Source organism: Schizophyllum commune (genome assembly GCF_000143185.2).
Source record: "Schizophyllum commune H4-8 unplaced genomic scaffold SCHCOscaffold_2, whole genome shotgun sequence".
Taxonomy (NCBI): Eukaryota; Fungi; Basidiomycota; class Agaricomycetes; order Agaricales; family Schizophyllaceae; genus Schizophyllum; species Schizophyllum commune.
In genome coordinates this window covers 2,142,147-2,168,929 of record NW_026089539.1, presented here as the reverse complement: position 1 = coordinate 2,168,929, position 26,783 = coordinate 2,142,147, and the positions used below count along the sequence as shown (strand labels likewise).

The following is a 26,783-nucleotide window of genomic DNA, read 5'->3' as shown; positions in this document are numbered from 1 at the left end:
AAGGAAATGATTACATGGTACCGTATCTGTAGGGACGGAATGCGTGTGGTAGGTATCATAAAAACATACTGAAGTTGGTCCGTGCAGTTGTAGAGAGCTAGGATGCTCAACTTCTCCAAGGCCAAAACCAAAAGACGTTGGGCTGCAAAAGCTGGATCATCAAGGGTCATCGTACAGTGTCCATATATACGAGTCAAGTCTGTCCGTAAAGTCTTTAGTTGCCACCGTAGCCTTGCTGGGGCGCAGCGGCACCAGGCGGCAAGTACGCTACGGAGCCGCGCGAATAGCGGTTCTGCGGCGCCTGCGAAGACGGTCGGCGGCCCTGTGGGCGAGAGACACGACGTACACCTTCCGGACCCGGCACCGGTCCACCATCCGTCAACCGTACACCCCGTCCTCCAGGCCGCTGACTTGCATTCATCTCCTCTGGCTCCGTTGTGTAGTTCGACTCCTCGTAGCTAGTCGGCGATGTTGTGACGGAGCGGAAAGGGTCCGCCGAGTTCGTACGCTGCCGTGACGCAGAGCGCGGAGGCGTGTCGTAACGCCCAGGCGACTGGTGCCTTTGGCCTGGGGAAGGCGAATCGTACTCGCTGTATTGCTCGGCCGACGGGGAACTGGGGATGAGCCGTAAGTTGGAGGAGGTGGCGTCAGAATAGTAGTGGTCGTCGCTTGACCTTGACATTCCCACTGTCGAAGACGACGACATGGGTTGCCGGTTCGCGGCTAGGGGTGCTGGGAGGACAAGCAAGTTATTGCTGTCGAGGCGTGGCCGAGGAGACGTGCTATACGGGCCGGACTCCATCGTGCTGGAATCGAAACCACCGGACGGGGGATGGAATGTATCCGAATTGGACGCCATCGAATAGCGGTTCGAGTCCGTCCTGAGGGTACCATAGTTAGCGACAGCCTGTTAACAAAAGGAAATGACATACTTCCGGTCGTACAACATAGAATCTCTGGACTGAGTACCGCTCTTCCACCGCCTATCGCGCTCGAATTCTGCCCAACGCTTCATGACGATATGACTCGAATCAAACTCGCCCTCCTTGTCGCCATGATTTCCACCCTTGTCTCCGGCGATTTGACGAGTTTGGCCCCAGGAGAAGTCATCGAAGTGCCAGAACGCGTACGCAGGAAGAACACCGTTCCAGATGGGTAAGGAGATGAGGTATACCAACATCCAACCGACGTATGCGATCTTCCGGGACGTGATGACGATGAGCACACCCGGAAGACCGAGGACGATGGCGAGCAGGATGAGCGGGATGGTGGTATTGGTGCCTCCTGGGATGATGGACACGATGATGAGGTAAAGGGTGAAAGCAATGGCAGCCGGAAGGACGAGCGTTCCCGCGAGTTCCATGGCGACCACGAACTGCATAGAGAAACAGAACGTTCCACACAGGTCGCGGACGAAGACGAGCTCAAAGAGATTGTGAATGGTCGAGTTGATCCACCGGCGACGCTGGGAAAGCAGAACGGAGAACGTGTCTGGCACAACCGTCTTGCAAATGGCTTGCGGGCAGAACACGTTCTTGCGCTTCGGGAACGTCTTCAAGAGTAGCGTGGTGAGGTACCGATCCTCGCCGAGGAGCAAGAGGTTCTTCTTGTGCAATGTATCGACGACGTTCTCCGAGTAGTGCTCAACGATGTCGGGGTTTGCCAAGATAGGTACCCAGTAGCCGGTGTCGCCTTTCGGTGCCTTGATGCGATACATACTGAAGCAGCCGGGCAAACAAGTTACACCACCGAACATGGACTCAAAGGCCTTCGTCATGTGGTGGGAGATGTAGTACTCGAACACTAAGCAATCAACTGTCAGTACGAAGTCTACAAACGTCGGCAATACTCACCTTGCATCATGGTCACAAATGAGTCCGCCTTGTTCGCGATCTTCGTTTCGCCGCAGAGCCCCATGATCTCCTCGTCGTGCACCATGCAGGAAGTCATGCGCGTCAAGGAATCGGGGAAGACCTTGGTGTCGGCGTCGACACAAAGCACCAGTTCGTAGCGGTCGGGGCTGACACCCGACACCCTCCAAATAGAGTTGAAGAACTCGTACTCAAAGGTGGTCATCCGCTCATCAAACATGACCTTCTGCAAGAAACCCATGAGGACGATTTGACTGTCGCGCTTGCCACGGTTGCCGGGCTTCGCGTCGTTGGCCTCCAGCGGATTCCCGCACTTCGCGACGAGGACGACGGGAACTCTCTGCTGCTTAGAGCGCTCGACCGTGGCATCGTCGTAGTCGTAGAAGCCAGCGTAGACCTTCGCCATATTGTGACGCTTATGACCATCTGCGATGGCAACGTAGGAATGTGGCTCGACCTCGTTGGCCGGGATGATCAGTTCCTTCATCATGGACAAGCAGATCTCCGGCGTCGTCATGTCGTTCCCGGACCCCTTCACCATGCCGTCGGCGATGATGAGGATGAGCTTGTGGCTGTTCGGATAGTCCGTCGTCGCGAGCGAGTCCAAGGTTGTCCGTAGACCTTCGACAGACTCCGAGTAGGCCGTAACGAGGGAGATCGTGTGCACGAGCGGGAAGTTGAACGGCTCGTAATCGGGTGGTGGTTGCGGAACGACGTTGTGCAGCGGGAACGGGCATGGGCTGTCCGAGAACGCCCCTCGGTGAGACATGGCATCGTTGAAGACCTTCGACTGCCGAAGGGGGGAGTCGGGAGGCGTTCCCTTCCCATACTTCGTACTGGGTGCGTAGACGGACTTGGTGTAGTTCGAGGAACTATCCAGCATGCCATACGCGGTCGTAGGTCGTCCCCCGAGGGCATTCTCGGCTGGCGTAAAGCGCGAGGTGCTCGGGAGGAAAGTCCTGGTTCCAACCTTCGCCTTCAATCCGTTCTTCGACATCGTTGGGCGATACTCGCTGGGAGCGGGACGATAGATGTCGTTACTCCAGTTCTCGATCTGGCGGGAACGTTGCATCCGCTCCTCGTACGTCTCCTTCGGGAAGTTGCCGAGTTTCCAAGAGAAGAACCACTGGAACATGACGGCCATAGCAAAACGAATGGCGACGACGCCGATGATGAAGATGAGGGACACGTAGAGGACGATCTGGGAAGCGACACAACCGATGGTATTGGTGTCGATGAAGCCAATGGAGATGATGTCCTGCAAGCAATGACCCATTTGCTCCATGTGGTTGCGCTTGAAGTACATCGTAAGGTCCTTCTTGTTGTACGTGCCGTCCGCGTACTTCATCTCGTCCCAGATCGACGGATACTGGACTTGCGCGCCGCTGAGCCATTGAAGGAGGTTCAGGTCAAGGACGTTGCTGCGTACGAATGTTAGGGGTGTGTTCATAAAGAATATAAGGGGTGCTTACGACTCGTATACAGCTAGGTTGCGACTGTCACTCTCAACGTCCTCCCAGGTGAAGTAGACCTGTCCCTGCGGTTGGAGCTGGCTGAATTGATCTTTCGCGGTGGAAGAAGTATGGCAGTTGGTATCGTCCTCATAACCAGTCATGTTGACGCCAGAAGTCCCATCCTGGTTGAAGACGTTGCAAGGGAAGTACCAGTCGAGGAAGTCGCCATCGCCAGTGATGCTCGACGACGCAGCCTTGGTGATCATGCCATAGCAGTGCTCGTTGACCTTCTGGAACAGGAATGTGGCGTCGTTTCCGCCCAGGTTCCAGCCACCCGTCAGAACAGGGTTTGTGGTGCCATCGAACATGTCGCCGGCCTGAGGGTGTTTGAAGTCATTCATGTCGTAGTCGTAGCCATGGATGGTGATGGAGCTGGTGCCGATGTAGCTCTCGCCAACAGCGCCGCCGTGGAAGCGGTCAGCAGGCGTCCCACACACCGCTTCTGTGAACCCGAAGGTGATGAAGCCGACGCCCGCCATGAGGATCATGATGATGCTGACGAGGCCCATCTTTTCTCTCCAGGCGCGACGCTGCTCGGGAGTCTTCAGACCTACGCAGAATTGTTAGCTTCGGTGTATTCCTGTGAGCGACTGATGTGCGCACCGAAAAGACTGAACAAAAAAGGAGGGATACAGCAAGTCAATATGTAGCAATAATACATCCAGCAGTCCCGCGGGCCTGGGGTGTCGCCTAGCAAGCCACCAGGTTTCTTCTCGAGGGGTGGGAGGGGGACTGCAGCGGCAGGCCGTTTTCGTCGGAGGGTAGCGCCACGCTTGAACAACGCGAGGCCGGATTCGTGAACGTCTTCTTCGCGACCGAGCAGCGATTTCCCCCGACGCAGGCCCTGGGGTATATTTCCAGTAGCTGAAAGCATCTCAGCGATCATCCTTCAATGTTAGGGTTGGAATTGACGCACTAGAGGGCATGACGCCAACACGGGCATTCCCTTCCTCCTCTGCCTGCTGGACGTGGTTCCGGTAGTGCCACTGCCTATGGCCAGGCGCGATCTTCTCTCGATCGGGGCGCACCAAACTCTTCTTGCGCCCGACCCTGCCCTGGTCGAACGGCATGCCAGTTTCTGGGTCAACATCAGGGGGAAGTTGGTGCTGGTATGCAGATGGCATGTTGCGTTGTCGAGGCTGGTCAAGCTGGCCGTGGCGGTCGCCACGCTCAGTGTTCTGGAAGGAGACGTTGCCTTTTGAGCCATCCGTGTGCGGAAACGCAGGGCGGCTGCTGAAGAACGGCTGGTCTGTCTCCTGCTGTTGCGTTTGTTGTTGGGGCGGACGGGCGGCCCTAGGCGGGCGCAGGTCGCCACGGTAATCCATCCTCGACGGTGAGGAGGGCTGACGGCTATGAAATGAGGAGACAACGACCGGCGCAGCGAGCGAGCGAGCGGAAGGCGGCGCGCCTGCAAAGCCTCGGGCTCTGCTCAGCAGCTGATGGGGTTGAGAGGAAGACTGCAAGCGGGCTCGCTTCCGGCCGGCGTGCCGCAGGCCCAACACGCCGAATCCCGACCGTCCGGTTCGATCTCGGCTTTCGCCGGTGGAATTCGAACCAGAGCCGTCCAAAATAGGCGCTGTGCTTCTCGCTGCAAACACACACCCGAGCTTCGAGAATATACCCAAGGGCACCTCGCTGTCGAAAGCTCGGTCAACCGCCCTCAAGCTCCCCGACGATTCCTTGTCCGCGTCGGCCTTTGTCAAATCACCCTTGTGTCGCGTCCTGCTATGACGCAACGCGTACAGTTCGTTGCAACGCCCTCGGGACGGACTCCAGTGGTGCGTGGCATGCACACGCCGCAGTACCGCTCAACGATGACGTTCCGCATCCCGGCCCAGGGCTCTGGTCGGCTTCAGGGACTGTAGATACAGCCGTATATGTGACTGGAATCAGAGCAGAAACTACTGCAGCTCGACGTCTATCATAAGAGCCCCGCGTATTTCGAGGCTTCATCCATCTCCATCCTCTTTTTCACATACCGGAAAGCATTTCGGATATCTGAATATGCGAACACTGGCAGAAGGACGACCATGACTGGTATGGCCACTATCCAGAATCTGTGCGAGTGGCGTTCTAGCTGAGGTCGGCGGTTATGAGATAGAGACACTCACAGGGACATAGACTGCAAGTCGGCGATGTCGGCGAAGTTCATTCCCTGAGAAAACGGTCAGAATGGCCTCCGTAAAACACAAGCGATGAGCGCGCACAAAGTAGCCGGTGAGCAAGGTGAGAGGCAGGAAAATAGTTGCGGCAACGTTCAATCGGCGCCTGGTGGATCTGTTCAGCAAGTAGTTTATTGTAGGATGAGCACCACCTACATAGAGTTGTTCATGTCGTAGGATGCGCTCTGGATGGTTCATATGAACACCATTGTAGGGAGGAAAGAGGCATATCTTACGTTGAAAGCGAAGTTGATCAAGTTTTCGGTCGTCCCGTCGAACATCTCGACGCTGGTGAGGGCAAAATTGATCTGCTGATGCTCAGTAAGCTCCTCTGACTCGCAAATGGGCGACTCACATGGTCGTATACGTCTGCCTGTTGAAAGGGTCAGCATGCAATATACTGACGTACAGTACGACACTTACAAGATAGATTTTCGACTTGTAGCTCATGTAGCCCTTCACCTTGGGTTGTCTCTCGCCCGTGTGCGCTGGCGAGAGCGGCCGAATGATGGGTCCCGGTGAGGTGACCTCTGTATGACCATTGGGCACGCTTAGGGAAGGATACGCCGAATGGCCGTCGCCTGCTTCGGCATCGTGCGCGGCGTCCATGTTGGCGATAGCCAGGCAGCGCTCGAGATCGTATCTTCGCAACCCATATATGAGATTCTTGATGGGCTCTAGCGTGCGCTTATGCATCGCCAGATCCCCAGACAGTATATGAACTGGACGAGTATCAGCGCACGATCCTGTACAACAGTCATTCGCTGGATACTTACGGCTTCGCACCGTCGACATGCCATTGGCGCGGAGCAAGACATCTTGCTCAAGGCGGTGAATTTTGTCCTGATAGCTGTCCATCAACTCGAGGATTCTGTCGACGACTGCCGCCAGCAAGATTGTAAGAAAATGGGACGGCGAGGACCCTGAAGATCAGCTTACCGAGATCGATAATGCTCTCCACGAGCATGGAAGGGTCCTCAGAAGTGCGCAAAACAGAATCCGGCTGTCGCATTCGTTCCATCAGAGGCCGGGTAAAGTGTAACTTTCGGGTCGGGTTGATAGAGATTACGGTACCTATGTGAAGTGCGTTAGAGCAAACGGAATAATGGGAACCGCAGCAAGGATGAGAACGTACCATCGCGCGTCAGGAAGACAAACAGCGGTTCGCGTCTTACGTTTACGCGCTCTCCCTTCGTTAGGGCCTGCAAGCGCAAAACCTGCTTCTCCCTTTCCTGGGCATCGTAAGTACCACAGGAGTGCATCTGACGACTTTTCCTTACATGATTTCTGTAACCGCTGAGGAGGCCCAGGCGCCTCTTAATACCGCGGCGTGCTCTTCCCGCGAGACTGTGTGCATAGGGCGAGGTCGTTGGATCTCTCTCGACGTCTGCAGAAGAAGACTGCCTGTGTAAATTAGCCTTGCCTAGTGGTCGTCACCCTATATCTTACCTGGTTCATCCACCACCTTGAGTGCTCGAGCTCGTCATCCGGAGCCAACGTATGAGCGAGGACCCGCAGGTGCAGATGATGATTGTAGTAGTCTGCCTTCGAGTGCGTGAATCCTTGCTCTTGGAGAACGTCTTCGAGGGCAAGGGCGTGCAGATCTGCTGGTGTCAATACAGCGCAACTATTCACTGCAAGCCATCGTACCGTATCTCAGCGCGAGGGAGCTCAGTACGTTCCAGTCGATACCTGTGATGCTGATCCAACGGAATGGTGCCGAGCCCTTCTTGTCTGTCCAATGTGACGGCGGACTGTCGCGCTTCTGAGTCGCCGTGTCGTACATCAGCTCTACGAACTCAGAGTTGTGCATGCGTTGGAATGTCGCATCTTTCGCCGAATAGTCGATGATGTCTATAGCGCAGTCCTCCTCGAAATGACTGTACTTTTCGTTGGCCGAGGATAGACGAGGGTCGATGCCCGGTTCGGCGCCTGCGTCCGAACTGCCGCCCTGGATGGTCGATGTTGGCGAAAGGGAAGGTTCCATAGCGTTCTTTCTGGTCAGGCCGGTTGGGAGTGACCAGAAGGCACTTGTCGGTTTCAAGGTCAGGCCCGCTGGTAGCAAGATGCGTAGGCACCCAGGACGCCGAGCGCTTGTTTTCAGGGAGTGGGTTGAAATGGCCGTAAGACAATGCTTTGGACGTCACTGACTTCGTCATCGCGCAGTGTTTGGTCCCGATCTGACGGCGAGCAGGTGACGATTACACGTGGTAGCGATGGATACTGTTGGCGTACATGCGGACGACGTCCATGAGGGTTCATGACGATCAGCGCGCAGGAGAGAAACGGGTCAGCGTGTAGGGCTCATAGCAAGAGCAGACATCGTCCTGAACCAGGCTCTACACAGGTAGCATCCAGCTTGAAATTGCCGGGCGGTACATGGGCACGCCCCGAAGCATTCATGAAGATGGTGGACTATGGAGATCCGACAGGGGGATTGAAGCGATGCTTCACTTGAATGCAAGCACCGTCGGCGATGGGACGTTGAGAGAGCGTGGCAGTCGTGCTGCTTCCTGCTACCCCGCGCATCCATGTAGCAAGGAAACGCGAGAGATGACGATTTGTACATCACAAGGCTTGCGAACTCAACGGCTTGGCTATGGGGACAGGTACGATTAGAAGCGTGTGGCGGCGAAGGTCGGCGAACAAGTTGAAGTAGGAGGCGCACGTGGGGGTCATTGGCATTGTTTGGTCTAGGCCCAAGAGTGCATTCTGTACGCACGGCCGTGGTTGAATTCACCCGCCGTCATCTGTCTCGAAACTGGCGAGCCTGGTCTGCTCTGCGGCGGCCTGCACGACCTTCTCTTGCGCACTCCCTCCCTCGCTCATCTCGCCAACCGTCGTCCATGCCTTTCGGCTTATTCTCCAAGAAGTCCAAGGCGCCCTCCAACAGCGGACATGAGGTCGCGCGTGTTGCGACCCGCAGCAGCATAGAAGCCGATCTCGTCTCCGTGTCGACTACCTTGGAATACGTGCACGCGGAGAAGGGTCTACCCTCTAGCCCGAATGGCAGGACCGGCCTCAGGCAAAGCCCTGCCCAGTCGAGCGTGTACCCGAACGCTGTCGCGTCCTCGAGCAAGCTCAAGCTGCCGTTCTCGCGAAAAAAAGCGTCCAGCACCGCTGCTTCCACCTCTACCACATCGCTCGCGACGACGAATGGCGGGCTAAGCCCACCGACACGCCCACCCGCCGGCCGCAAGAGTTTCAGCGCAGGTACCGACGTAAGCCAGCTTGACTCTCAGCGGCTGGGGCCCCCGCCCTCCCGTTCTGCCATATTCGCTGCCTACGCAGACCCGAACAGCGCGAACTCCACACGCTCCTTACCCAACGACACCTCCCCACCGCACTCTGACGGACAGTCGCAATCCGCCGCGCCGAAGAAGCATGGCCTGTTCCACTGGTCCAAGTCGACGCCCAATACGCGGCAGAAACGCCCACCAGAGCATCAGGCGGAAACGTCCAACGCTCCCGAAGATGGCGCGTTCAACCTCAAGGCGTTCCGGCACGTCGGTCCATCCCCCTCGCCATCACAAGCACAACCCTCTCCTTCGCCTACTCAATCCACCTCGTCTCTGGTGCCTCCCGTGCGTCCGCGCATCAGGAATAACAGCGGGGCATCCGATTCATCGCAGAGGATCTCGGTCGCCGCCTTCCGCGAAGCTCAGGCTCGCCGTAGTTTAGCCGGGTCACCCATACCTTCTATGCGCTCCCCAAGCCCGGGACCCATGCTTCCTACCCATAGACCAATGAACACTCCCAGCCCGGTGCATACACGAAGCCCTCCCCTTCCGTTACCGCAGACAGGGCGCGGGGGATTCGTTAACCGATCAGCGATCTCGCCCTCAAATCCTGCATTTGGTCGCAAGTCTACCGCGTACTCGACTACGACGGACTCTGATGAGTCATCGTCTGAGGAATCCTCTGGAGAAGATGTTGGACTCCGTCGCGGGGGTACAGTCACTCAGCGTGGCCCTGCGGACAGCAAGCAGAGCAGTTCAGCATCTCCTAGTCCAGTTGCGCCCGTTATATCCTCGAAGGCATCATCTCCTCCTACGCGAGGTACGTAACTCTATACTGCCCGACGGCGTCAACTCACATGTTGTGTGTAGCTTCTCATCGTCCGACTCCGTCGCCCGTGACCCGTAGAACTCTGAGAACGAACGACTCAGAGACGGACTCCTCCGATGATGAGCCTCTTGCTGCCCTGGTACCCCCGCGCAGGCCGGCAAGCTCAGCATCGGGCGCTAGCTCTAGAAGCGGCGGAGGACGTCCCCGCCCTCTCTTGGAAATCAACGAAATCACGTCACGTCCCCCGATGGTCGGGCGGAAGACGTCTGACACCGACGATGCCTTCACCCAAGGAAGGACACTTCTGTCTACAAAGCCTGCCGTCTCCCGATCACCACCAGTGCGCTCGCCACTGACGCCGGTGACATCCAGCGAGCCTCCTGCTCCGTTCGTTTCCCCACCACCGTCCCCTGTGAAGCCTTCGCACACACCGCTCAAGGACGCCCCTCTTCCGCCACCTCCGAACGAGTCTTTTCAGCGCATGTCGCCTATGCGACGCTCGACCGCCGAGACAGCGCCATCGTCGTCGCCTGTCAGTGAAAAGCCCAGAGATGCACTTGCAGAGAGGTTGCACCGTATGGTCATCCAGGATGCCGTTCGTTCATCATCTCCAGAAAGTCTATCGTCCGCCTCGTCCTCGCCTCGCGCTGGAGACGTGGCGGCGGGAAACCCTGGGCAGCATGGCACCGGGCGAGCGGAGATCAAACGAGAGAGCACTGGAACCATCACGCCGGCCAACCATCTTCGTCGTGGATCATCTGGTGCTGTGCCTACTACGTCGCCAGCTGCAGCACAAGGTGGCGACCTCGACGCAGATCTAATCAACCTCCTGGGCGGGGGTATACGGCTTATATCGAAGGAGGGTGAAGACGTAGACGTCCCAGCACCCACTCTTGATACGATTGCCGCACCCATTGCGCAGCCCGCTCCAGCGCGAGCGACGCGAGCCTTTGGGGTCGCGGCAGGTAAAAGGCGCGTAATACCGGATGAAGACTCGGACGAGGAGACCTCATCGTCGGAGAGCGACGATGACGACGACAAGGATTCTGATTCCGACGCGCGAAGGCCAGCCCCCATCCCCATCGCTCGTCGTACGCCTCCTCCCGCGTTCAGGGTCACCTCGCGACCACATGCTCAGGAGCAATCGCAGATCGCGCAACGTCCACGGAGCAGCACTTTGCACGAGACGCCCTCTCCGATCGTCCTGGACTCGCCGGGGAAACCGAATATGCCGCTGCCTCGCAAACAACAGACTGCCAACGGCGGTCCTGTTCGTGTGCGCCCGCGTAGCACCAGTCTAAACCCGTCGACGGCGATGCTGTCCAGTGCTCCGCCCGTTGCGTTCCCTCCACGCAAGCCGTTCGCTAGTTCCAGTCGCACAGAGAGTCCCGCGAGTTCCACTGGGGACTCCAGCAGCGGTATCGCTCCCTTGACACCTCAGGACGGCAGCGATGTTAGCAGCGGAATTGCTCCAGCCGCCGGTCGGCCCAGTCAGGGTTGGGGCAGTGGGGTCAGCGGTCTGGGCATGGGTGCCGCGAAGGGCAAACACAAAAAATCGCGCAGCGTCAGCTTCGAGAGCGACATCCAGGATCGTAACGAGCTTCAGCAAAGCACTCAGACCGACGATTTCCGTCGTAACGAGAGGAGGAGGAATGAGGCGAAGGCGGCCATTGAGGTACGTCTTCGACGTATATGCTGATCCTGCAATGTCTGACTTCAATACGCGTAGCTGGGCAATGTCATGAACGGTCGCGGACCTGTTCTGCCGGACGAGGAGACACCTCAGGCGGCGAACTTCGATCCGCGGATGAGTATGATGAACCCGATGATGATGAACATGCCGATGCAGTTCCCGACACCCGCTGGCGGCTCATGGAACATGTGGCAGAACGGTCAGATGCTCAACCCTCAGCAGTTTATGGTCCCCCTCCCTTCGGATCCCGCCATGTACGCCGCTCACCAGCGAGCCATGATGTATGCGAAGCAGGCCTACCAGATGGCGGCGGCGCAGCAGGCCATGGCGGCAGCGGCGGAGGAGTGGGAGCGCAGCTCAAACGCGTCGGCCTTCGGGTCGGGCGGAAGCGTGATCGGGGGGGTGGGTGGCATGAATTCCATGCGCTCGAGTATGATGATGCAGAACTGGAATGCCGGTGGGATGATGTTTCCTGGCGCGCCACGCTCGATGTACTTCGGCAGTGCGCAGAGCGAGTTCGGCGGGGGGAGCATGGGAGTTGGCGGATTCAGCTCCGCCCAGAGTGTGTATGGGGAGTCGTTTGGACCAGCGAAGGGCAGGAACAGCGGTGTAGGTCGCTCCGGCGGTGCTGCTCGCGACTCGCAGCAGTTCCCGGCCCCTCCTCCGATACCGCAGAGTGGCAGCAGCCGCTCGTTGCAGCAGCAACAGCAACAACGACAACGGACTTCGAGCCAACCCGCAAACCCTAGGCCGGGCGCTGGCGTACGCAGGGCTCCACCTCCTTCGAGTTGGAAGCCCAGTCATTGAACGTTGACACTCCCTTGTGCAGAACACTCGTATTTACTATTTTATCTCGGGCTTGGACCTCAGTAATCTCTTCCATTGTACCAGTAGCCATATGGATACCTTTACCCACATTGTTCGCTCTTTTTTTTCTTCATGCTTGTAACGGAGGGTAATGACACTATTTACCGCATATTGGCGCTGCAACGGACCAACAGCTGGCTCGCGCTGCGCTGAATCAGAGTAGTGACCAGGCAAACCTGCGACGAAATGCGAAGCCGCTTGGCGCGTGCACAGGACCGGCGTCTGGTCTCGCGATGCGTGCGCGATGGACGAGAAGAGACTTAGATAGTGCAAGACAACAATACGACGGCGATACAACAGGGCATACTGAAGTCAGATACATAGACACCTTAATCGCTTGCCAACGCAGGGTGGGGCAATAGCACGCGCTACGCAGAGACAGCGACCTGAGCAGGTTGAGTCATTGTTGCATCCTCGACAAGATCTGCCGTAGACGTAGCCTCTGACGGCGCTCTGCGGAAGGTGGGCGTAAGGACAATCGATGCAGTAGATGAAGGCATGTTACTGACGGCACGGCAGTGGTCTCAACTCGGGCATCCTTGACCGTATCAGAGGGTAACGTAGAGGGTTGCAAATCATCTGGTAAGCGCGATCCTGCGTGAACGTGAGCTATCGAAGGGATGGTCATCAGGTAGGCGTACCATCAGGCGCTATACGACAAGCCCTGAAACCCATGAGTTCGTATCAAGATTCGCAAAGCATAAAGCGACGTACTCGACGATTTGCGCCCAAAAGCTTTCAAAATCGAACTCATAGTGATGCTCGCCACCGAATTGGGCGTCTAGTTGGTCTGGAGCTATAAAGTCGAGGAGATTGGGGTTAAATCGCATCTGAACAACGTTAAGTAGGGCTAAGGTTAAGACTACGAGGGACACTTACCTTGTCGCGCGTGACGGGATCCAGGAATGGCGAGATACCCTTGTAAAAGAAGTTGAGCAGCATGGGTAGGTTGACCACCATGGCGCGACCTAGTCATTGATGAGTATGGATCAAGAACCAGTGAGGAGGGTAGACACGCCTAACGTCTCGACATAGTGCTGTTGTAGGATGTGCAGGACCTGATGTCTTTCAGTACATTTTCGGACGACGCGACGGGATGATTACCTTGATGGCTATTGACACCGAGGGGTTATTCCGGATAGTGGTGCTCTTGTAGTCGACGATGATTACAAGAGACTCTTGGCCTGGCGGCATAAGGTCTTTGCCACGTTCCCTACCACCTCGTCAGTCGAGAACTCGAGGAGCGAGGCGGTTGGATTTACAGCCACCACACAAGATTCCTGAGCTGACGATTACTGCGCTCGGTGTTCTCATAACCAGGGCGCATGTATATGATGGGTCGTCCATCCCTGTCGAACCCGTTGATCGTGCTTTAGTTCATCAGCGACTCGTGCATTCGCTGCAAGTAAAGGTACACACATCTTCCCCGTCTCGTTCTCAACCTTGACTTCATCGGGGGGTATAAGATCAGGCTTGAAGTCACGTCGCCATTCTAGGGTGCTCTTGAGCCGCTTCTGTGCGTCTTGGTAGTTCCACTTCGCAGCACGGCAGTAACGAGGAATGGTGTCGGGCTTGTTCAGCCAGCGCAGCTCCCATGGCGCATATGAATCAGTGTCCGGCAGACGAAGAGTCTCGGCGTACTAGCAGTGGGTCAATACGAGCACCGCGAGGAACAACGAGGGGCTCACCTCCCGGAGATCCTTCATCATCTTCCTCTGGTCTTCATCGTACTCATGTATGGGCGCGATGACTGTCCCCGGAGGCAGAGTCGTGAGGACCTTATGCGTTTTCTGGGGAAAAGCGGGTGCGGCCATGGTGATATACGGGAGGAAAAGCGCTCTGACACGGGAAGGGGTTTTCAATCGGGAGGCATTGCCATTTGAACGCCTGAATCAAGCGCGCTGACTCCCGCGGACTTACGTTGGACGCGGTCACGTGAACTAATGCCTGCTTCTTGGCGGCGGTTCGGCCCGAGCTTGACTCCGATGAAGGGCATAATGAAAAACGTGGTATTTATGCCTGTTGGAGTCAGCGTGAACAATAGTCGACGTCCACTTATCATCCCAGTCCCGGTCAGACGACGACCAGAGACATAACGTATTGGTATGGGTACGGGGGGACTCAATTATCGACCTCATCTATACACCCCTCAACTCGAAGTCAACCAATCTACCAGAAAGGCCTATAGAACGGTGGGGGTATTGAGTCGACTTCTTGAGCGAAGCCTCACGAAAGGTGTACAGGTGTCTGGTAGCGCAGGAACCGCTGCGCGTCTATTCTGGAGCCGTCCTACAATAGCTGGTACATGATACAGAGCGCAGAAGGCATCCGATCGCGCCTATTGTACATGCTGCGCACATCGGCGAAGCGTGAGCGACGCGGTAGGTTCCTCGTACGGCGAATCGTCGCAGCAATGGTGTCCCCAAAAAATCAAGACCATGTCGAATGGTGTTTGTTGAAGCTACGAGCTTGAAGGCGGTCTGATCATCTACAAGGGCTTGGCTGGGAGCTGGGTGGGCAGTACACCGAAGCGTTTCTTGATAGTGACACGGTGGCGCGAGAACTTGTCGTCAGGAGAGAAGCGCGCTGACAGAAAAAAACGAATGAGCACGACGAGATCACACCTGCAGTACGAGACAAGTACCAGGGTGTGCGGACTTAGTAATCCTTCCCGCATCCGTGACCTTCTACAAAGTTTGTCAGTCAAATGTCTGAGAGCGAAAGTCCCCTACGCACTTTGAGAGTATACACTCGGTTTCCAGCCTCGTCCAGCGTGTACATGAGATGCATGATGATCGTTCGGCGCAAATGTGTCGCCCAAGAAGGAAAAATGAAAATTAAATTCCGAGCTCGAGGCACGTGAGCGATCGCGGATGACCAAGCGGGCGGGGACATCATCAATCGCGCAATCATCGCGGGCATATAAAGGTCTCCGCTTCAATCGATTGTGCCAGCAGATCCATTCCACTTTACCTGTACTTCCGCAACACATACATCATGGTCAAGAGCATCGAGTCCTACGACGAGTTCAAGCAGATCGTATGCACATCGCTCGCGACGTAGTGACTAGACTACTGATGCCGAGATGGCAGATTAACAACGGCAAGGTCGTTGTCATTGACTTCTGGGCGACATGGTGTGGCCCGTGCAAGGTCATCTCGCCAATCTTCGAGAAGCTCGGCCAGAAGGAGGAGTTCTCTTCCATTGAGTACTACAAGGTCGACGTCGACGCGCAGGAGCAGATCGCGCAGGAAGTCGCCGTTCGCGCGGTACGTGACAACGCATGCCAACGTATATACACCCTCATATTTCATGTAGATGCCCACCTTCATCGCGTTCAAGAATGGCGAGAAGATCGGCTCCACCGTGGGTGCTAACCCGGGCGGTCTGGAGGTGCGTCGCATCATGCAGTCCTGACTCTTTCATTGACCTTGCCCTAGAAATTCCTCAAGGAGGTTGTTACTGCGTGAGCTACCCGTCAGTACACAGCTAGAAGAAAATGTATGAATAGCCATTACTTTATTGTTGTATTTTGCCGCATTTCGGATGTTGACCAGCCTCGAATACTCTCCGACGTTCTACCAGCTGTCAATGTCTCCCCTTCACGAAGAATGACATCGGTGTGTGTTTTATTTTGGTCTGTAGTTCAATTCGCATGCCTGTATTACATCGTTGCTTCAGGTTTGCTTGTGAACTAACACAACTTAGAGATGTCAGCCACTTTAAGTATACATCTCGCACTGGCAGTAGGTGTCAATGCACGATGTAACGGATGCTGAAGTTGACTGCGATGACATTGAAACCTGTGAGCTGGGCACGATCTCGGTGACGTGTTGTGCTGACAGGTATACAGCGCGGTAAGAAGCAGCCCTGGAGACTGAGGGAGCTCTGTATTAGAGTGCATTGTCAGCCCATCCTATCCTATACAGTCTGTACCCAACCTCGTCCGCGCGCCCGACACCATCCCGCCGCATGACGTGCTCCTCCTCGAGGACGACCAGCCCAGGACCACCCTGCGCGAACACCTCCTCCACCGTACGGTACATGCCCTCATGCCGACCGGTAGCGCGGACGGGTATCATGAGCCAGAAGACTCCACCTGGACGCATAGTCTTCTCGACGCAGCCCTTGAGCCAGCGAGCATGTTCGGGATGATAGATGACATCCGCCGCCAGCACGATGTCGAACGGCATGGTTAGTTCATCATCGTATTCCGGGTATTGCCAGTCCAGCCGCTTCACGGCAACGGGTGCGGAGCCAGATGCATTCGTCCGGATATTCGCCTGGCAATTGGCGAGGACATCGGGGTGGTAATCCGTGGCAACAACGGTCGACGTCCGCGACAGCTTCGCCGCAACGATGCTGAGGAGGCCCGTGCCCGCGCCAAGCTCGAGTATACGCGACGATGTTCCCAAACCAAAGCGCGATGGACTGGTACACATACGCTCGGCTAGGACGATGGAGCTCGCCCAGCTCTGGAGGCCGACAGAGGTGTGGTCGTTGGTAGATAGCGGCGCGTCGTTGAGCTGGACGCTGACCGAAGCACCACTCTTGGATCGGAACGCCAGCTCGCGTGTCACGGCAACCTCGGCCTCCTCTTCCGTCCCAGTGAATGCCGACAATATCGAAGAAGCTTCGTCTATTGCCTCGAGTCGACCTTCTTCGTCTATTGTGTCCGTCCAGGCATCTCCACGTGCGATTAGGCCCGTCAGCCACCTGAGCACGAACGAGCGCTCGAAAGTATCGGCCCGCAGTGCCTCGAGAGCATCGTCGTCCTCGTCGAGCAGCACTTCGTCCTCCAATCGACCTTCATCCTCATTGCCGGATGCGTAACCGGAATCGGGCACGGTCGTGTCGTGTATCAACGTGGAGATATGGCGAACGGGGATCGTGAAGTGAGGCGGAAGAGGAGCTTTGCAGCATGTCTCTGGCCAGTAGAGCTGCCGGATGTGCTCGAGAGCCGAGGCTATGTCTTCCGTCGAGGTTGCACGCAGACGCGCGAGCGGCGGAAGGAAAGTCGAAGGCGGGGTAGAGTCGAGGACGTGCGTCGAAGACATCGGGTTGGTCTACGAGTATTCTCTATAGTCTAGTTTTTCTAAGCAGGATGAGACGACGGGTATACGCCCGTCGTCACTGCACAAGAACCGGCATGGCGCTGCAGAAGATGGGAGAGCGGAAAGAGCGAAACCCGCCTCCCCGCTTCCTGCCCAAAACCCGATCGCGGGCCGGATCATCCGGGGACCGATCAGAACAAGTGCGATCCCTGAGGGTGTCGGGCCATGCGGGGAGGGAAGGTAAAGCTCACTGCACCCACTGGACAAATACTTACAATCATAAGGAGTAGATCTTGAGACATGGTCAATTACCTTGAAGCATACCGTACCGTAGTCAGACTCGGATGGAGCGAAAGGAACATGAGCAGGAGTATATGCATTGACAGTCGTCTAGTTCGTCGAACGAAGGTCGACACCCCGGGGCCTCTCACGAACGACCAGCTTGTTGCTGTTCTTCGGACCCTTGGGACCAGGCTTCCTGGTTCGGGTACCCTTCGTGCCCCAGCCCCAGATAGACCGCGGATGCTTGTTAGACTTCGACTTTCCACGTCCACCACCGTGAGGATGGTCGCAACTGCGTGAAGTATAAGTGAATTTTGAAGCGTTTGGGGCAATAATGTCACGTACGCATTCATAGCTACGCCACGCACTTCCGGGCGCAGACCGAGCCAGCGGGCACGACCAGCTTTGCCGATCTGCCTGTTCTTCCATACGGCATTGCTGACCTTGCCGATGGTTGCGGAGCACTCGCGCAGGATTTTGCGCACTTCACCGCTCTGCAGCTTGACTTGGACGTACTTACTGCCCTCCTCGTGCGCCACGAGCTGACCCCAGGAGCCAGCAGACCGTACGAGACGTGCGGGTCCGTTGGGGTCGAGGGAGATGTTGTTGATGACGGTGCCGGGAGGGATGAGGCGGAGAGGGAGGACGTTGCCTGGTCGGAGAGTCATTGTACGCAGGATACCCATAGCGAGGGTCTCGGCGCTTGACTCCGCAGCGGCAGAAGCGTCAGGGGACGACGCGTTAGCGGCAGCTTTTTCCAACTCCTTCGCGCGCAGCTCGTCGAAGCCTGGAATGAATCCCTCGGGGATGCCCTTCCGGAAGCTCTGCACTTCATCTCCAGCGCGCATGCCCTCCGTCGCGATGACATAGCTCCATTTCTGCGTGCCCACCGCGTTCGGGTCACGGTTCATGAGCAGAGCGATGTGGGCTGAGCGGCCGGGGTCGTATTCGATACGGACGACGTCGTGAGGACCCGGGGTCGTGCGCATGAAGTCGATGGTGCGTATGCGCTGCTTGTGACCACCACCACGGTGACGGACGGTTATGCGGCCTGTGATGTTGCGACCACCGGTTTTCCGCTTCGGTATGGTCAGGGCGCGAACGGGACGGCCCTCCCAAAGATGTGGATGGAGGGGTCGTCTGAGATGACGCAGACCCGGCGAGACTGGCTTGTAGCGCTTGAAGATCTCTTCGGAGCGCGTGAACGCCTGCTGGACCTGGTTCTCCACCTTGCGGACGCTCGCGTACGTCCGCTGCGAGTTCGAGGGAAGGGCTGAGGCACGGCTAGCCGAGGCTACAGAGAGCAGAGAGCGCCTCCAAGCGCGTACGCATCCCTGGGCGGGGGTGCGTAGCATGACGCGCGTGCTGAAGGTCGGCGGGTCGAAGTGAACGGGCGGAAAAAGCAGGTGCGCGCGGGCCACCGTCCCGATCTCTTGTTTGCCCACGCGTCTTGAACCCCAACCTCGATCAACCATGGTCAGCTCCCTCGTCGTCCCTTTGTGCGCGCATGACTGACGTGTACGTAGGCCATGCAGATCAACACAGGGGCCTCAGAGCTCAGGGACATTACCAAAATGGAGCGCATAGGTGTGTACATACGCGTAGTTCGCGCGAGGGTACTCAGTAGATCATCCACTCCTCCTAGGCGCCCACTCTCATATCCGTGGTCTCGGTCTTGATGACCGGTTGGAACCTCGGGGGAATGCCCAAGGCATGGTTGGACAGGCCAAAGCCCGCAAGGCAGCCGGCATGATACTCAAGATGGTTCAAGAGGGGCGCATTGCCGGTCGCGCCATGCTCTTTGCTGGCCCCCCTTCCACAGGCAAGACAGCCATCGCATTAGGTGATTATACATGCTTTAGCCTTATACAGCTTCTTAACCTTGACCAGGCATGGCTCAGACGCTTGGCTCGGATGTTCCGTTCACAATGATCGCTGCGAGCGAGGTCTTCTCCCTATCCATGTCCAAGACGGAGGCCCTTACTCAAGCCTTTCGTCGGAGCATTGGCATCAGAATCAAGGAAGAGACAGAGATTATCGAAGGAGAGGTCGTCGACATCCAAATTGACCGAAGTCTTACTGGAGTACGTCTTCTGGTCAACGACGTCGTATATGCACACTGACAATGACTGACAGGCTACCAAAACCGGCAAACTTACGATGAAAACGACGGACATGGAGACCATATACGACCTCGGCACGAAAATGATTGACGCACTTTCCAAGGAGAAGGTTCTTGCTGGCGACGTCGTGTGCATAGACAAAAGCTCCGGCAAAATCTCCAAAATTGGTCGCTCCTACGCACGCTCTCGGGATTACGACGCAATGGGCGCAGATGTCAGTGATCTTCGACTTGATAATGTCCTTGACTTTGACCTTTATATGCAGACCAAATTCGTCCAATGCCCGGAGGGCGAGATACAAAAGCGCCGCGAGGTCGTACACACAGTGTCGCTTCATGAGATCGATGTCATCAACAGTAGGACACAAGGCTTCCTGGCTCTCTTTGCCGGCGACACGGGCGAGATCAAGCCAGAGTTGCGCAAGCAGATCGACACGAAGGTAGCCGAATGGAGGGAAGAAGGCAAGGCTGAGATCGTCCCAGGGGTTCGCCGCTTTCACCATCCGCAAGCCGACGAGCTGATCTAATTCTAGGTCCTCTTCATTGACGAAGTACATATGCTGGATATCGAATGCTTCTCCTTCCTGAACCGCGCGCTCGAGCAAGAGTTGTCGCCTCTCGTCATCATGGCCTCTAATCGTGGAATGGCTCGCATCCGCGGTACTAAGTTTCAAAGTCCTCATGGACTCCCGGTCGATCTCTTGGACCGAGTGCTCATCGTCAGCACGAAACCTTACTCTGACGAAGACATTGAACAAATCATCCAGATTCGGTACGTTCCGTCGCTCGTGCGCCTGCTTCCATGAATAACGCAGCATGCGCCAGGTGTCAAGAAGAGGACGTCAAGCTCTCGAAAGACGCCCTGCAGGTCCTCATCCAGACAGCAATCGAAACGACGCTACGTTACGCACTCAATCTGATCTCATGTGCGCAAGTAGTGGCGCGCAAGCGCAAAGCAGAGATTGTTGATACACAGGACGTGCGAAGGGCTTATGACTACTTCATGGACGAGAAACGAAGCGTGCAGTGGCTGAAGGATCAGCAGGGCGCGCTGATGTTTGAGGAGACTAGGGACAACACGACTGAAATCATGTAGACGATGCTTGCCGGTCATGTGTCGTAGTAGTGGTGTACTCGACGAGGGAGATCATCATTATGTTGTGTATTTTACTGTCCTCTTGTATACTAAGAGCTTTCTTCGTCTGTAAACGCGTTCGTTGGTGCGATGCATGAGCCAATGCATTCTGAGTGCTTCCAGCCACAACATTGCCTGCTGTTACATAATGTATCTCGTCTTGTGCGCCGCTGCCCTTCCTAAGTTCCTTTAGCGCCTCCGAACGTGAGTACAAGCAATCCGATGTTGGTCCTCACCGGCAATTTTCTCTGCGATTGACATTAGAGCGTATTAGTTAGCATAATTATCAAGTTCTTTACTTAAAATATGCAGCTCCACTTCATGCAGTGGGTAATGCAGAACTTGAAAAGGCTAATGAATATCTTCGTGGTGCAGGCCGAAAACCGAGGAGCATCAATGGTATTCGAACTCTGGCGTGCCCATGTGATGACCTCGTGCGCGCTCAGGAGAAGGGCGGTCTCTTCGATATCCTTGCCGTTCTAACCTACATCAAGGCATGTGTATAGGACGTTCGAAGGAGATTGTGCAGGAGTGCACGCATGAGGGATATAATCAGCAGGATCCTGGAATGCGCGTTGGCGTAGAATGCCGCGGGAGGCTCATCGATTTGAGAACCCTCTGCCTCTTTACATTTTGTCGTCTCGATCTTTCACTTGAAGTACGCTTTTTGATGATTTTTCATTTGTGCTTTCGTTGAGGAATTCTCTGATAATTATCGAAACTAATACGCTCTATTGCGCCCTTATGCGGTCCATCCGGTATGTGACAGGACGAGTTGCCACCACCGAAAAGTAGCCGCAGTGCGTTGGTGACAAGCGTCGACAGACGTAGCGATCACGATGTGGATTGCATTGCGGCAGGGCTTAGGCACGCGCGAGTCAACGAAATCAGAAGCGTAAATGGGTTGCCAACAGTGTTCGAGCACTAGGCCAGGACAAGTAGGTATAGCAAACGTGGATAGTGTAGCGAGTGCAGTCGCAGGAAGTGACCAGGCCTTAGCATCTGAGCAGCGTCCTCCACGACTAGGTCAAGAGGCGACGTACAGTGTGCTCTGGCAAGAACGGCGAAATCGGCAGTGCGGCACATGACAACGGTCACGGCGCCAGGAAACTGAACAGCGGGCGTATGCATCACAACGAGATCGCTGCGAAGACCCAGGGATCTTCCTCTCCTCGTTCTGGACTTCCGTCAGCTCGTACATTTCGCCTGGCGAGCCTGACGGTCAAGTCATATGCGAACGATGCGATCGATTGTTCGAAGAAGGGTAGTAGTTTACATGGGAGTCCCTTGTGAGTTGTTGAAGGCCGATAGGCTTGGGAGGATACAATCGCTAGCGCAACCTCAGGTGATTGATGCCGAGGGGTCTTGCGAGGCGGAAGGGAAGAAAGAACTAGTCCTGGCGCGAGTGCTCAACGAGCAGATAACGAGGAATGGAAAGGCATGAGTCTCTGGCCCCGTAAGTCGTCCCCTGCTTCGCTCGCGCGTAGGTCGATCGCCATGCCAACATCGGTACGTATGAACTCGCGGGCTTGTCGTCGTTTGTCCTCAGAAGATCGCATAGATTGAAAGGTGTCCCATCGGGGTCGAGATAGTATGGAGATGTCTGAGATTGAGGGGAACATGTCAACAGATCGAATATGTGAGAAGAATTGGAGCACGTGCGCTCGTGCGCTCGTCGCGGAAGTTGCCCCAGTCGTCATCGAGAGCTATTCACTCTTTCTGTCCGTCCACCATCACCCCAAAATTTTCGACATGAACTACCACGACACAGACGACGGTTCTGAAGAAGACACCGGTCAGGATCAACTGACCGGCAACCGTAAGCGATCAAGTAGAGGTACGGGGAGTGCAATGGGTCCGTGTGCGTCTCTGAAACCCACTGGCAGCCTGCGACCAGTGCAGAAAGACGAAAGTGAGTTGGTTGTGCTCCCTGCCCCCACGCTGTCGCTCATTGTCGCTTGCGTAGTCGAAGTGCGAACGGGGCCCTACGGATGCTCAGTGCAAAAGTTGTGCGCTCGCGGGTACAGGTGCGAGATCTTTGAAGCAGCGTTTGATCCGTCGCCTGACCTCGAGTCCCTTGACCCATCAGCATGCACCTTTCTAGGTAGGACACTTATCTTGCTCTCTCAGGCGAAGGTTGCTCATCGGGCTCAATAGGACCAAGTTACAAACGGGGCCCCCCGAAGGGCTACATACATGCCATCGAACAGCGATGGCACCAAGTCGAGTCACTCCTTGGCGCGCTCATTCAATGTCGGGATCCCAAGGTCCAGGACCTGGTACAGACAATGCGGCAAGACGAACTTGCGCGCGAGATCATCGACAGAGTGGACATGGGCCCTTACGTGCGTCCCTACACACTCCCTAATGCCGCTTACTCACCGATCTGCAGGGCCCTTCTGGTAGACAGACGGACGGTGCAACGAAGGAGGACATCTTTTCCTCTATCCTTAGAAGCAATGAATCCACGCTGGGCAGCCGTGACTCTTCGCGATCTCGACGGCAGTCCCGCGTGTCCCGCGAAATCGTTTCTTCCAGCAAAGGTGCTGAAGTTTTCCTCTGTCCCTCGTGTACCTACTAAGGTTTTGCAGATCGCGGCCTCTCTGTCGTTCCTACTAAGGAATGGCAGGACCGGCTCGCAGATCGACTTGCAGCAATCTCAGCGCGCACCTCAATGACAGGCTACGGGGCATCGTCCAGCGGTGGTCCGGGGTATCACTCGAGTTCGCCGTTCGAAAGCTCCGGCGTTAGGCTGGCACAAAGGCGACGATTGGGCGACTCTCCTGTATCTCCCGGCGTTCCTCAGCCTCCGAACTGGAGTGAGATGTATACTTTCGACTCAGGTGTGTAGATCTTTCCCCGCACCCCCTTTACAGAGAGTTCTGACGTCTTGCAGACGTCAGGGATCGAGACAACATCGAACCGAGCACGGAAGCGATGGGGGAATTGTCGCTGGACGAGCATCAGGAGGTACGCGGCCTGTAACGGATAAGGTTCTGGAGCTGATGATGCGTCGCAGGTGCGATTTCATGGCAAAACTAGCGGTCTTCACCTTCTTCGGCGGAACGATCGCACGGATGATCGGATAGAGGGGGGCATATGGTACGTCTCAGAAGTGCTGAACGTGTAGGCGACGAGACTGATAAAGGTACAGGAAGCTGCCCATGGCTCGCGTGTGGCCGCAGGCGAAGAATCAAGTCGTCGCCTCACCTAGTGCACAAGAAGATGATGTTGAAGTCACTATGCCCCCGCAAGACGTACAAGATGAGTTGTTGGAGCTGTTCTTCAGCTATATCCACCCTATCTTTCCTACTATCCACAAAGACCGCTTTCTTTCCGAGTATAACTTGCGGTACGTCGTCATCCCGCTCCTTGTGACGTGTATGCTCATCTGATACCAGGAAGAGCGGCGCCTCAAGCAAAGGTAGCCCTTCGGAGAATTCGACTGGTACGCCCAAGCCGGAGTCGTCGCAAAAGGTCAACAACCTTCTCTTGCTGTCGATCTTCGCCATCACTGCGCGGTTCCGCGACGACGCTCCAGCTCCGTCGAGTCTGAATGGCAAAATGTGGGAAGCAGGATGCGAGTATTGCGACGATGCCCTGAAGATACTCAGTGAGTCTTCCAACCGTACCGAGTTTCAGATTTTAACGAAGGTAGCAGCACGTACCTTCCACCGTTCTCAACCATCAACGGTCCAGTCGCTTCTTCTCCTCGGTTATCGCGAATTCGGGATCGGTAGTATGGAGCACGGTTGGCTGTACATTGGTGCGTTGCTCATCATGTGTGATAGTGTGCCGCCTATACTAAAGCTTCGTATAGGGATGGCGATACGCATGGTATGCACCCTGTTCTTGGTTGGTTTACGGAGGTTTACTGACGCGAACAGGCCATCGACCTGGGACTCAACTGCGACCCGGGTTCTTGGAAGATACACGGACATATGCTCTTCGCCCCGGAAGAGATACAAACGCGTCGACAGATCTGGTGGACTTGTATGCTCGCAGACAGGTGGGAACCGACCTGAATCGCTATGCCTCTGCTTACACCATCACAGATATGCATCGATGTACATGGGTTAGTCTCGCAATAGGTCTAATGTCGTGGTGAATGTTAACGTCAGTACAGGCCGTCCCATCATGATCAGGGACTCGGACCACGACACACACCTGCCTGAGCTCGACTCAGTGAGTTAAACTCGAAAATATGCAATCGCATCCTCACAGATGTCACAGGATGAAGAACAACCCTGGCAACCAAGCCCGCCGTTGAACGTGTCTTATCCGCCTATGCCCTCGCGAAGCATGGCCGCTTTCCGTGCGCAGTGTCGCCTTTGTATGCTTCAGCATCTGTCTTGTTCTTGCACCTGCTCATCTACACCAGGTCTGATCGTTGGCAGTATCGTCACCGATATATACCCCGTCCGCGAACCCCCGAGTGCGACTAAGCGCGCGTGTTTAGAGGAATTGGAGAACGCTCTCCATCGGTGGTATCTCGACATGCCGGACAATCTTCAGTTCGACCTCGCGAGCTCGACCCGGCCAATTCCTCCTCCGCATGTCCTGATATTGCATGTGCGCTATTGGGGTGCTGTCCTGTTATTGCATCGCGCATTGTAAGTGTGATCTCCGGTTGTATGGTTCCGCCTTTACTGATAATACCTCACAGCATTCCGAACTGGAAAGAGTAGGCAAACCCAATCCCTTTGGCGCTTTACACATTAACCGTCGAGTAGAGTGACGGAGCATGGTCAGTCCACGATCGGTGGCAAGGCCTTCGATCTCGCGCAAGGAGCTGCGAGTCATGTCAGCGCTATCAGTAAGCTGTCTTCCTGCTCATCAAATGCGCCTTCGTTTACCCTTTTTCCAGTTAACCTCATCCGCGAACGTTACTCGTTACGGAGAACGTCGCCCTTCCTAACGGCTTACTTGCTAGCGTCTGGGTAAGTAACCTCTGTGGTCGAGTCTTGTCGAGTTGCTCACCCTGGCAACAGCATCATGCACATCTTGACGCGTCAGTACCTTCCATTGCGATGTGATCTAAATGCTCACATTTACCAGTGACTGTAAGACCTTCAAACCTTCAAGCATCTCTCGGTCTACGACAGTGTTTGACGGCTTTGAACGAGATGCAGGTCTGTCGTAGCTTTACACTCACGGTGTCATTCTCTCACGTCAGCTGCAGGTCGTTTGGCCGAGTGCGTCTCGTGCGTGGGATCTGCTCGACGGTGTCAAGCTTGGATACGAGAAGGCCGTGTCCATCCCGCACACCCGAGGCGAGGGTACGGAACGCAAGCGTGACCTCGAGAACGCGTTTGGCCCCGAGGATCAGAAGAACTCCGACTACCTGCAGCGGGAAGCGTTCGGCACCTACGGAAACACTCGTCAAGAACCCTCCCCTCAGAATGGGATGCGCGACCTTAGTCAAAGGATCATGGCGCACATGTTGGGCCTCGACATACCCGGGATCGAGCCATCGACGTCCTTCTATCCGGGTTACGAGTGGTGGCCGCGTGGGATGCAAGAACCCACGGGCGACGTCTTCGGTCAGCCAGCTCAGCTGCAGCAGATGCCTGCGTCGGCGCGGCCTAACGGGGTGGCCGCTGGACCTGCAGGGGGAGAGCAGTTCAGCAACTCTCAGTTGGGATGGATCCAGCAGGGCGGTACGAATCCGGAGGTGTTCTCGGGCTATGGTTACGACTTTCCCAACGCAAACCAGTACGGTATATGATCGATGACTAGGGTCTTTGTGCAGGCATCTCAGCTTCTCTTGTCTTCCGTCCGACTCCCCTATCCTTAAACCATATATGTTGTACACTATCGCCTTCTACAGTATAAACCCAGAGTAATGTAGCCATTGTTGGCCATTCTAGTAGACAGCTGTTCTTGTTTCCCATGTAGCTTGGTACCTACGATGCCTCTCCAATGATAGACGCTTTTAGGCATGTGCTTGAGGCAACTGAACTTAGGCTCTAGAGCCTGCGGCGCGTGCACGTGGCATAAGTCCATTGTGTTCTC

The 26,783-nt window shown here is 55.9% G+C and overlaps 10 protein-coding genes across 10 annotated transcripts; 4 read left to right on the top strand and 6 right to left on the bottom strand.

The window, feature by feature from the left end:
* Positions 1-135: 135 nt before the first annotated feature.
* Positions 136-4,853, bottom strand: SCHCODRAFT_02684445 (glycosyltransferase family 2 protein). The gene is made up of 6 exons (XM_003038606.2): positions 4,302-4,853; positions 3,989-4,249; positions 3,344-3,935; positions 1,854-3,292; positions 933-1,803; positions 136-881 (listed from the first exon to the last, which is right to left on the bottom strand). The coding sequence occupies exons 1-6, from the start codon at positions 4,708-4,710 to the stop codon at positions 215-217; spliced, it is 4,239 nt and encodes a 1,412-aa protein (XP_003038652.1). The 5' UTR covers positions 4,711-4,853; the 3' UTR covers positions 136-214.
* Positions 4,854-5,306: 453 nt separating this feature from the next.
* On the bottom strand, positions 5,307-7,534 carry SCHCODRAFT_02486662 (uncharacterized protein; the record flags this gene model as incomplete). Its single annotated transcript, XM_050342861.1, has 12 exons — positions 5,307-5,442; positions 5,497-5,540; positions 5,593-5,653; positions 5,704-5,732; positions 5,784-5,855; positions 5,903-5,920; positions 5,971-6,269; positions 6,324-6,428; positions 6,487-6,621; positions 6,683-6,965; positions 6,997-7,154; positions 7,198-7,534. 12 exons carry the CDS (start codon positions 7,532-7,534, stop codon positions 5,307-5,309), a joined length of 1,677 nt encoding a protein of 558 aa, XP_050202275.1.
* An 859-nt stretch (positions 7,535-8,393) lies between these two features.
* On the top strand, positions 8,394-12,057 carry SCHCODRAFT_02596801 (uncharacterized protein; the record flags this gene model as incomplete). The annotated part of the gene is made up of 4 exons (XM_050344024.1): positions 8,394-9,606; positions 9,957-11,290; positions 11,345-11,870; positions 11,954-12,057. The coding sequence occupies 4 exons, from the start codon at positions 8,394-8,396 to the stop codon at positions 12,055-12,057; spliced, it is 3,177 nt and encodes a 1,058-aa protein (XP_050202274.1).
* A 352-nt stretch (positions 12,058-12,409) lies between these two features.
* SCHCODRAFT_02611418 (CRAL/TRIO domain-containing protein) lies at positions 12,410-14,053 on the bottom strand. The gene is made up of 10 exons (XM_003038608.2): positions 13,864-14,053; positions 13,595-13,815; positions 13,438-13,545; positions 13,280-13,388; positions 13,194-13,233; positions 13,055-13,143; positions 12,890-13,005; positions 12,817-12,839; positions 12,685-12,769; positions 12,410-12,628 (listed from the first exon to the last, which is right to left on the bottom strand). Exons 1-10 carry the CDS (start codon positions 13,987-13,989, stop codon positions 12,544-12,546), a joined length of 1,002 nt encoding a protein of 333 aa, XP_003038654.1. The 5' UTR covers positions 13,990-14,053; the 3' UTR covers positions 12,410-12,543.
* A 209-nt stretch (positions 14,054-14,262) lies between these two features.
* SCHCODRAFT_02611415 (Nop10p-domain-containing protein) lies at positions 14,263-14,990 on the bottom strand. Its single transcript, XM_003038609.2, has 3 exons — positions 14,912-14,990; positions 14,820-14,862; positions 14,263-14,761 (listed from the first exon to the last, which is right to left on the bottom strand). The coding sequence occupies exons 1-3, from the start codon at positions 14,963-14,965 to the stop codon at positions 14,664-14,666; spliced, it is 195 nt and encodes a 64-aa protein (XP_003038655.1). The 5' UTR covers positions 14,966-14,990; the 3' UTR covers positions 14,263-14,663.
* A 137-nt stretch (positions 14,991-15,127) lies between these two features.
* Positions 15,128-15,866, top strand: SCHCODRAFT_02611411 (thioredoxin). Its single transcript, XM_003037265.2, has 4 exons — positions 15,128-15,214; positions 15,268-15,444; positions 15,494-15,568; positions 15,616-15,866. The coding sequence occupies exons 1-4, from the start codon at positions 15,173-15,175 to the stop codon at positions 15,643-15,645; spliced, it is 324 nt and encodes a 107-aa protein (XP_003037311.1). The 5' UTR covers positions 15,128-15,172; the 3' UTR covers positions 15,646-15,866.
* A 192-nt stretch (positions 15,867-16,058) lies between these two features.
* Positions 16,059-17,344, bottom strand: SCHCODRAFT_02611410 (S-adenosyl-L-methionine-dependent methyltransferase). Its single transcript, XM_003038610.2, has one exon. The coding sequence runs from the start codon at positions 17,230-17,232 to the stop codon at positions 16,069-16,071; it is 1,164 nt and encodes a 387-aa protein (XP_003038656.1). The 5' UTR covers positions 17,233-17,344; the 3' UTR covers positions 16,059-16,068.
* A 275-nt stretch (positions 17,345-17,619) lies between these two features.
* Positions 17,620-18,866, bottom strand: SCHCODRAFT_02663129 (ribosomal protein L2; the record flags this gene model as incomplete). Its single annotated transcript, XM_050346523.1, has 2 exons — positions 17,620-17,803; positions 17,857-18,866. The coding sequence occupies 2 exons, from the start codon at positions 18,864-18,866 to the stop codon at positions 17,620-17,622; spliced, it is 1,194 nt and encodes a 397-aa protein (XP_050202273.1).
* A 95-nt stretch (positions 18,867-18,961) lies between these two features.
* Positions 18,962-20,895, top strand: SCHCODRAFT_02611402 (TIP49-domain-containing protein). Its single transcript, XM_003037266.2, has 8 exons — positions 18,962-18,987; positions 19,038-19,098; positions 19,157-19,354; positions 19,402-19,595; positions 19,648-19,848; positions 19,900-20,118; positions 20,167-20,405; positions 20,459-20,895. The coding sequence occupies exons 1-8, from the start codon at positions 18,985-18,987 to the stop codon at positions 20,727-20,729; spliced, it is 1,386 nt and encodes a 461-aa protein (XP_003037312.1). The 5' UTR covers positions 18,962-18,984; the 3' UTR covers positions 20,730-20,895.
* Positions 20,896-22,469: 1,574 nt separating this feature from the next.
* On the top strand, positions 22,470-26,712 carry SCHCODRAFT_02611397 (uncharacterized protein). The gene is made up of 24 exons (XM_050344473.1): positions 22,470-22,605; positions 22,655-22,680; positions 22,735-22,795; positions 22,858-22,872; positions 22,926-23,113; positions 23,161-23,311; positions 23,360-23,611; positions 23,665-23,738; positions 23,788-23,870; positions 23,923-24,120; positions 24,170-24,381; positions 24,430-24,534; positions 24,589-24,605; positions 24,656-24,777; positions 24,824-24,843; positions 24,895-24,953; positions 25,002-25,101; positions 25,150-25,381; positions 25,435-25,452; positions 25,502-25,584; positions 25,636-25,708; positions 25,760-25,779; positions 25,827-25,900; positions 25,951-26,712. The coding sequence occupies exons 1-24, from the start codon at positions 22,521-22,523 to the stop codon at positions 26,494-26,496; spliced, it is 2,814 nt and encodes a 937-aa protein (XP_050202272.1). The 5' UTR covers positions 22,470-22,520; the 3' UTR covers positions 26,497-26,712.
* The last annotated feature ends 71 nt before the right edge of the window (positions 26,713-26,783 follow it).